The 10,063-nt window shown below is 33.9% G+C and overlaps 1 protein-coding gene across 1 annotated transcript; it reads left to right on the forward strand.

Annotated features, from left to right (window-relative positions):
- Positions 1 to 7,375: 7,375 nt before the first annotated feature.
- On the forward strand, positions 7,376 to 9,159 carry LOC145797770 (uncharacterized). The gene is made up of 2 exons (XM_082885187.1): positions 7,376 to 8,475; positions 8,583 to 9,159. Exons 1-2 carry the CDS (start codon positions 7,376 to 7,378, stop codon positions 9,157 to 9,159), a joined length of 1,677 nt encoding a protein of 558 aa, XP_082741313.1.
- The last annotated feature ends 904 nt before the right edge of the window (positions 9,160 to 10,063 follow it).

Raw genomic sequence — 10,063 nt, forward strand, 5'->3', positions numbered from 1 at the left:
GATTAGACGGTATTTTGCACAGCCCTAATCGCACATGTTTCGGTTTGTTTCCTTGTCTTATTTTTATCTTTTAGTTTGATATATATTTTTATTCATCATGTTGATTTCTTGATATGTAATTTAAATTATGAATTATCAATCTGTTTATTTTTTATTTAAATACACAATTCATACAACAGTTAGTTCCCATCCCATCTACTCTTCTTTTTTTCTTTTTTTTTTAATGCGGGAATTTTATAAAACGAACAACAGCCAATTACAAGTGGGATTAAAAAGACAATGAACAAGATCTTGGGGAGGATTAGTCACCCAATCAAAAGGTAAAAAACTACCATTTCTGAAAGGAGTGACAATGATGACCATGTATCCTTATGCCCAGATCACATCCAAACCAAACTGCTTTCGTCCAAACACACCAAATAACAGATGCTCTAAAGATTCCACCTCTGAAAGGCAAACCGTACAAGCGTCACTCCCATCCCAATCTACTTGAATTGAATCTAATCTTCAATCCCACTCATTGTCATTGAATTTACCACCTATTACTTTTTTATTACCAAGTAGAAATTGGAATACAAAAGGACCCAAACATGACTCTGTAATCAAGTTCGTAATCCAATTCAACAACCAATAAATCCCATTCATTGTCAGTGCTGCCATAATAATATAATTTGACAATATTACTATAATTATGCAAATGTAAATTTTTATACTTTCATCACAAATGGCCAAACAGAAATGATATTTGTAATTTGACAGTGCTATAATTTAGCATGAGCTTTGACAAACTAAAGTAGAGCCAGAAGCATAATTGAATTACCTAACTTCTTTTTTTCTTTTATAAGCAATATATTGTTAATTAGTCTAATTCTCATAATTTCAAAATGCGAACTTACAGATTGAATATTCATGTCACAAATCGTGAACAACTAACTTGTTTATAGCTTGTTTAGTGTAATATATATGTGCAAATGGTTGAGGTATAAACAATTCAAATCATCAAAACATGATAAGTTGTAAACCCTGCGAGTGGTGAACCCTTATGAGGCCCTCAAGTTTTTTCATGTTAAAATGTGAATATGTAATAAACACAGCCCATTTTTTATATAGATCTTTAATTTTCATAATTGTTACATGTCATTGGCGTCGGTCAATTCTAAAAAGGCTTCCTTTGAAATGAATCATGAACCTAGACATTCAAGTTCAACTCTTAGTCACTCAGTCTTAAGTGATACAGATGATTTGAAAGTATTTGAGATAAACCCAAGAGAGATAGGTCCAATGCACCATCTTAGAAAGGTTCCCCGTCAACAAAAAACAAAAAAAAAAACAAAAACCCAAATAAATTTTTCTAGTCTCTAAATAATAGAGAAGCAACGTCATAATGGAATCACCGATTCATTTTATGAAGCATTGACGCTACAAAATTTTATTTAATTTCATAATTTATTTATTTATTTTTTAATATTCTTTTGCTCTTGTTTAATAGTTTATGTTCATTGAACAGGGATGGAAAACATTTCATCTTTTTCTTTCTTCAGCGGATAAGATGGATTCATTTGTGATAATGACTCTTATCATGTTTTAGGATCATCTTGTTTAAATTGGAGAATGACCCGTAATTTGTTTTTTCTGTTTTGTATAGCTTATTAATAAAATGATTTGATAATGACATTCTTAAAATTATAAATCACATTGACAAGGTGTTACTCTTAAAATGATAGAATCCAAAATGTTATAAATTTTTTCTATGTACATAACACTATTTATGTCTCAAATGACATGCACATCCAACAATTCCAAGTCTAACAAAATAGTGTTTAAATCACGAATTTAAATAGAATTTAGAAAGAAAAAAAGGCAAAGACAGAGACAAGAACAAAGACAATGAAAATATATATATTTAAATTTATATTTTATTTATATCTCACCCTTTTTTTTTCTTTTTAAATCTCTATTCTAATTTAAATAAATCTCCAAAATTAGAAGTAGATTATATATTTTATGTTGAAGATCATTAAGGTTTACCATCTGGAACACTTAAAGGGGGAGTGCATTGGACCCAATCATTTATGCTTTTCCATAGTTTGAATGATTGATGCACGGAAACCACAAACCCACAACCACTACACCTAGGGCGCGTTTGTTTTGGAAGGATTGGGCATAAGATTAGACTATTGATCCGTTGTTTATTTCAAAAATTTTGCTCCGAACTAATAATTTCAGACTATTAGGGTATGTTTGATTGGAAGGATTAAAGCATAGGATTGGGATTATTAATCCGTGGGCCCAATCATCCTATGTTTGTTTTGACATTTTGGTTTAGGATTATTAATCCAATGGATAATTAATCCAACAAATTTGTAGGATTATTAGTAATGGGGTAGGGGTGGGATAACTAATACGACACTAATTTAATAGGATTATTAATACCTCACTATTAGTGTTGTGAATCAAACATGGCCTTAGTCCCATATTTATGGGACTATGCTATCCTATGAGGGGTGGGATAAAAATTATGGAATAACTCATCCCATGAGATTAGCTAATAAAATTACATTTTTGCTCTCTGACATTTAATTATTTATTATATTTAATAAAATTTAAATATCTCAATTTAAAAATAAAATAATTTTATTTAATTTTTATTTTTATTTTTGCTTTATTTATTTATTTTTTTTAAATAATTTTTTATGGATATTTTATTGATATTTTATTTTATTTCATTATTTAATTATTATTATTATTTAAAATAAATTTATTTAAAATTTTAATTAAAAAATAACATATATTTTTATTGATATTTATTTATTTATTTAAAAATAAATTTATTTAATTGTGCAAAAAATAAAATAAAATAAATTTTTATTTAATCTAGCTAAAAATAATTAAAATATTAAAGCTATGTTTAATATTGCTATTACTTAGTAAATAATTAAAAAGGATAAAATAATCATTTCAGCATTTATCCTTCTCTATAATATCCGAAACAAACATTGGATTCACTAAAAATAATCCAATCCAAACATCCAATCTCCTGACTAAACAAACATAAAGATACAAATCCAATCCAACCAAATAATCCGGAAACAATATATTCCAGGACTAATAGTCCGATAAATTATAATCCCCCTTATCCAGTCCGTCCAAACAAACACGCCCCTAGTGGTTATATAATAGTACTATTTTGTGATGTAAGATTATAAATTTAAATCTTATACAGAGGAGTATCATACTCTGTTACCCATTTCCCCTACTAACTACTAATTCATACCCTGCTCATAAAAAATAAAAATAACAAACCACCACGAATCAACTGAGTCACTCTCATACACTACTAGCTATTCAAGAGATTAAAGGATTAATCCTTACCAAGACCAAATGTTAATTATTTCTCCCTCATTTGTACTGAGTTTATATTTCTTCTTCTCGTGTAGGGTGTGCGACAATGGTGGTGTTTGGGAAGCCATATCCCAAATTTTTTTCTCATTTTTTCCACTAAAAGACAAAAGTTTTGCAAAACCAAAAAAAACACATCCAAACAAAATATCACATCCAACCCATAATCATTTCACTTTTTCTCTCACAAACATCACATCCAACCACATAAAAATCCAACTATCTTCCCAAACACCAAAACTTTTTTATCTCATAAAAACCTACATCTACTAAAATCTACATAAAAACTCACTTCCCAAACACCATCATTATTTGAAGTGGTTGTTGGGCTTGGTGGTTGTTTGGCTTGTAAACATACATTGTTAGTTTGATGTCATCATTCTCACATGTAATTAATATCCTATCCACTGGAGGGGGAAAAACGGTGTCAATCTGATCAATGTGCAACTTTGAGATCATTAAACTGTGCTTGAATTTTTCATATTTTAGCATGAACAGCAATAAACCCAAATCAACCACTCCAATCTAACTCTCCGTTTATTTGGACGAAAAAGATTTTATGTATTTTTTGGTGTTTAATACAATAGAAAACGAAGGTCAACAAAAAAACATTTTTCATAGTCAACGGAAAACAAGACTACTTGGGCAGAAATATTTTTCATTTTTAAAGGTGAAAAATGTTTTCTAGACTACAATTTTGCCAATGTCACTACACCACAGCCACCACCGCCACTTTCACCTTCACCACCACACCACTGCCACCATCACCGTCATCGCCACCACCTCCACCTCCACCTCCACCTCCACCTCCACCTCCATTCCACCACCACCACCACCACCAAACAAAGAAAAATGTTTTATTTGAAAAACATTTTCCGGGAAAAAATTTCTACAAAAAATGTTTTCTACCCAAGCAAATGCGTAAAAAAATAAAAATATAAACCCACTCCAAACAGCACTTAAGCGCAACAGCTTTGAGGCAGTGTATCAGTTCGGTTTACAAAATTATAAAACAGACACGATCAGTTCAGAGCCACACTTCCTACAACCCGAATGCCGAAAGCCATTACACTCTTACCACCAGTAACATAGTACAACGAGATGTGCCTCAAAACAAATCATAAATCTAAACACGCCATGTTCAACTCAGAGGGGTAGATTTTTTTTCTATTAATGAAACTAGATCACCATCATATTGCATTACTAGCAACAGCTGGAATCGACTTCTACCTGTCTTAATCTATAAAGGGAACTCTCAAATCTCAACCTAAAACATCCACCGGTTCAACTGATAGTACTTCATATGTCATCACGTTTAGCCACAAATTAACCTGGCAGAGCTACATTTTCCCAGATTAAGAGTACTATAACCCCCCCAGGTCTCTTAAACCTGCAGAAATCTACAGATCGCAACCAACAGACAGTGTCATGGCTGCTATTGGATTTGAGCCTAAAAATATGGGATGTCAGCAAATTGCACTTAAATGAGATCATAGTAGCGGTCATATGAGAAAACCATATAATTTTGCCTGGGTCCTTAAACATGGCATAAATTTTCAGATTGCAACCATCAGATAACAGTACAATGTGCTCTGATTTGAGCCTACAAATAGGGGATGCCATGCTTTTCTCATCATCTAATGCAATAGAGCTCAAGTTACAGGATTTAACTGACTAAACACATGACGCCTAAAGATGAAATCAAGCCAAGACAACTGATGGAACCCTGAGAGAGCCCTGAGAGAGAATGTACTACTACAAAAACAGAGTAACTATTTCCCTCAAAACAAAAAACAGGCTAACTATTGTAGCTGCCAAATCAAGAAGCAAGTAACAAACTTCAGAGTTTCCACCTTATCCCAACAGAACAAAACCAGAAAAGAGGGTACGGGACAAAACATAAACATGTACCTCTTTAAATCCTTGCTAACAAACTGAAAACCCAACCAAACGTGAGAATAAAGCGCAAGGTGGAAGGCTCAGAGGGAGGTAGAACTAGAGACAACCAGATGCATGCACTTCTCCAGTACTCCCAAATAGCCAAGTCACATCCCCACCTACTGCAAAATTGCACCTTTCAGAACCAGTGTTGAACCTTAACGAAACACAAACTTGCCATATAGTCACTTAATCGCTTACCAAGCTATTCAAATAGTCATTTAAAACACCAACCTTCAGTCCCAACCCTTGACTGTTTCCATCCAGGGTCACAAATTGCAAGAAGATACAGATGAGTGGTAACAACTGGAAACAGCAGTGCCATTTTGCGTTTGGATCGGTGGGGGGTTACATAAATAGCAGGTGTGTTCTATTAGATATAAGCTTCAACAGCAAACTTCAAGCCCCTCAGAAACAAACTTGGAAAAAAATTCACTATAATGAAGAAGAAATAGGCAGCAGCTATGAAGCACGGATACTCCGAAATAGGTCACGTATGCGTATCGGATACATATCGGATACGGATACGCGCCCGATACGCGAGGATACGTATCAGATACAGGAAATGAAATATCCGATTTTTTCTTTTAATTTTTGAATTTCGGCTACGTCTCGGATACGCGAGGATACGGTCTAAATACGGTATGGATACGGTATGGATACAGCAGGGGCAAAAAAATAATTTAAAAAACTTAAAATTGGGTGAAATTGTAAAATATGAAAATAAAGATGAAATAAAACACAAAAAAAAGAAAAATAATAAACCAAACTCTATCTTACCTAGGTATTCGACGCAGCCGCGAAGGAGGAGGAGAAGCAGCTCGCCGATCGTCGATCAGTTTCACGATCAGGTTCGTCCCTCTCTCTCCCTCACTCCCTCTGTCTGTCACGAACTCTCTCTCTCTCCCTCTCCCTTTCGATCTCGCTCGATCTGTCTGTCTAGACTCTGGTTCGAGATGTCGATCTCATCTCCCCCCCCCTTCATCAATCTGTCTCTCCCCCTCCCTTACCTATGTCTGTTTGCATATTTATTTGTATGATTTTAGTTTTTTTTTATTTTTTATATGTAGACTCTGCAAATCACGTAAAAAAAAAAAAAAAAAAAAAAAAAAAAAAAAAAAAAAAAAACCTTGTATATTCGGTTTATTGAATCTGATAAAACAAACAAATAAATAAACTTATTAATAAATAAATAAATAAAATAAGGTAAAAAAAACTTAGTAATAAATAAATAAATAAACTTATTAAAAATAAAATTTGTCAACTTATAAAATTATAAACTTTGTAAACTTATTAATAAATCAAATAAGGTAAAAAACAAATTTATTAATAAATAAATAAACTTATTGATAAATAAATGAACTTTGTAAATTTTTTCCCCCTTAATTTGGGATTGAATTGCATTATAGTTGTTATGGGTGATGCTATATTGTTAAAATTGTTGAAATTTAATTGAATTGATGAATTTTTTGTTATGGATGAGGATGATGCATTATGGTTGTTATGGGTGATGCTACATTAATGTTTTGTTTTATTTGTTTACCATAAATTTTAGGAAATGAGTTCAGGTACGGGAAGTTTAGGTTCAACAAGTGGTACACCAATGGAAGAAGATGATCATGCTCCTCTTTGGTGTTATGTTACAAAACTAGAAAAAATGGGAGGAGGTGGTAATACTAGGTTTAAATGCAATTACTGTCAACAAGAGTACAGGGGGTCATACTTTAGGGTCAAGGCACATTTGTTAAAACTTTCTGGCAATGGGATTAGAGTGTGCCCCAAAGTGACTCCGCAACACCTTGCTGAAATGCAAAGGAAAATTGAAGAAGCTGAGAAGAGGTTAAAGATGGCTATGCCTAAAAAAATTCCTTTACCACCTTCCACCCAATCTACTTCAACAAGTTCAGGGGCTTTAGATATTGGAGGATTTAGGATGGAGGGGCATGAGCCAAGAAAAAGAAAGGCCACTGGAACTTCTGCTCTATAAAAGGCATTCAACCCAGTTATTCGTGAATAACTACATTCTGAGATTGCTCGCATGTTTTATTCAGCGGGGTTACCTTTTCATTTATCAAGGAACCCATATTATGTTAGTGCATTTCAATTTGCTGCCAACAATCCAATTCCTGGTTATGTACCACCCGGTTATAACTTGTTGAGGACTACATTGCTTCAAAAGGAAAGGGCTAATGTAGAGAGGTTGTTGGAGCCAACTAGAGCATCATGGAAGGAAAAAGGGTTGAGTATTGTTTCAGATGGATGGACTGATTCTCAAAGAAGGCCCCTTATTAATTTTATGGGAGCATCAGAAGTTGGGGCAGTGTTCTTGAAAGCTGTTAATTGTGAAGGCGAGCATAAAGACAAGTTTTTTATTTCCAACTTAATTAGTCAAGCAATTGAGGAAGTTGGACATCAGAATGTCATTCAAGTCATTACAGATAATGCTCCCGTGTGTAGTGCAGCTGGTTTACTCATTGAAAGTAAGTACCCGAAAATCTTTTGGACACCATGTGTAGTTCACACATTGAATCTCGCTCTTAAGAACATTTGTGCTCCAAAGGAAACAGGGGGTACTGCTTTTGCTTATGATGAATGTCACTGGATCACACTTTGTGTTGATGATGTGATGTTTATCAAAAACTTCATCATGAACCATTCCATGCGGCTAGCTATTTTCAATGAATTTGTACCCTTGAAGTTGCTTGCTGTTGCAGATACACGTTTCGCATCTGTCATTATCATGCTCAAAAGGTTTAAACTTATAAAGCGTGGCCTCCAATCAATGGTTATTAGTGACCAGTGGGTTTCTTACAAAGAAGACGATGTTGGGAAAGCCGCATCTGTGAAGGAAAAATTATTGAATGATGTGTGGTGGGATAAGATTGATTATATTTTGACTTTTACATTGCCTATCTATGAGATGCTTAGGTTTTGTGACACTGACAAACCATGCCTTCACTTAGTCTATGAAATGTGGGACACCATGATTGAAAAGGTGAAGGCAAGCATCTTTAGGCATAAAGGGAAGCTAGATCATGAGGAATCAATCTTTTATTCCGTTGTGCACAATATACTAGTTGAGAGGTGGTCCAAAAGTAACACTCCTCTTCATTGCCTTGCACATTCTTTGAATCCAAGGTAATAGCTTAATTCATACTCTTACTAATTACATTTCTTTGTTGACATTTGTCTTTTAATATGAATAACATAATTTAATTTTAAAACTTTCTAATGTTGTAATCTAGGTATTATAGTTCAACGTGGCTTGATGAAAATCCCAATCGTGTCCCTCCTCATAGGGATGAAGAAATTTCAAGTATGAGAAACAAGTGCTTCAAGAAATACTTTCCAAGTTTAGAGGAGAGACGGGTTGTAAATGTGGAATATGCCAAGTTTTCAGGAGGTTTGGATATGTTTCGAGATTTTGACTCAAAGATTGATAGAGGAGTATTGGATCCACTTATTTGGTGGTTTACACATGGGTCTCCTGCTCCTATGCTTCAATCTTTAGCATTAAAATTGCTTGGCCAGCCATGTTCCTCATCATGCTGTGAAAGGAATTGGAGCACCTACTCCTTTATTCACTCCACGAAAAGAAACAAAATGACACCACAACGTGCTGAAGATTTGGTTTTTGTGCACAACAATCTTCGTCTCCTATCAAGGAGAAGTCGACAGTACATTGAAGGAGAATCCAAGTTATGGGATGTTGGTGGAGATGCTTTTGATTCATTGGATGGTGCAGGCTTACTTGAAATTGCAAGCCTTTCTCTTGATGAACCAGATATGGAAGCTGTGATATTCACTAATGAAGGGGAATAAGTTGAACCTATTGATGTTGAAGACTCTTAGTTCATAGGAATCTCTCTTTTTTTATCAAGTTGTCATTTGTTTTAAGTTTTATTTTTATGTATGCTATATTACTAAAAATTGTTGAAGTTTTATTTTATGTATGTTACATTACTAAAAATTGTTGAAGTTTTATTTTTGTGTATGCTACATTACTAAAAATTGTGAAAAAAAATATTTTTTTTTTGAACGTATCCCCGCCGTATCCGTATCCTACTTTTTCGAATTTTGCCATATCTCCGTATCCGTATCGTATCGTACCCGTATCCCGTATCTGTATCCGTATCCGCGCTTCCTAGGGCAGCAGTGTATGTTTAAATTCTCTTTTATTGCTAATTAAAAAAAGAAAACAAACACACACTAGCCAAATCATATCACTCCGAGAAAAGAAGGCGTCCCTGGAGCAATATTGTCAGGATCACATTATCTATGAAACAAAATCAGAGTTACACAAGTCATTAGTAAAAATGAGATAATGTCTAGTCGATTGCAGACAAGCACTTAATGGCTATTTAGAAATCTACCTCAAAGTACAATTCAACTACCTCAGTATACAAAAGTACCTAAAACAATTTCGTCATTTATCTAGACAGGCCCTGATGGCTACACACCTAAATTAATTATGCAAGGAAAAGTGATATGACATCTGTAAATAGAAACGTTATGGAGAATGAAAGATCTAAACAGATTGGACTTACTAAAAAGGAATCATGTAGCGAACCCCACCGAATTAGGACACAAAGCTTAGCTTGGTTTGGTTTGGTTTGGTTTGGTAAACGTGAGCTAAAAAACTGAAATTTTCAGATAACTTTCCATATAAGTTGTAAATCTATCTTGATGTTTGTAGAGCCAGCATCCTTCACTAATAAAATAAGAA

The sequence above is a fragment of the Camellia sinensis genome, chromosome 8, assembly GCF_055761805.1.
Source record: "Camellia sinensis isolate YWXY chromosome 8, ASM5576180v1, whole genome shotgun sequence".
Lineage (NCBI taxonomy): Eukaryota > Viridiplantae > Streptophyta > Magnoliopsida > Ericales > Theaceae > Camellia > Camellia sinensis.

Coding starts and splice junctions, on each gene's coding strand:
- LOC145797770 (XM_082885187.1), top strand. CDS start 7,376: ATGTTTTATTCAGCGGGGTTACCTTTTCATTTATCAAGGAACCCATAT. Junction 8,476..8,582: donor GCACATTCTTTGAATCCAAG/GTAATAGCTTAA, acceptor GTTGTAATCTAG/GTATTATAGTTCAACGTGGC.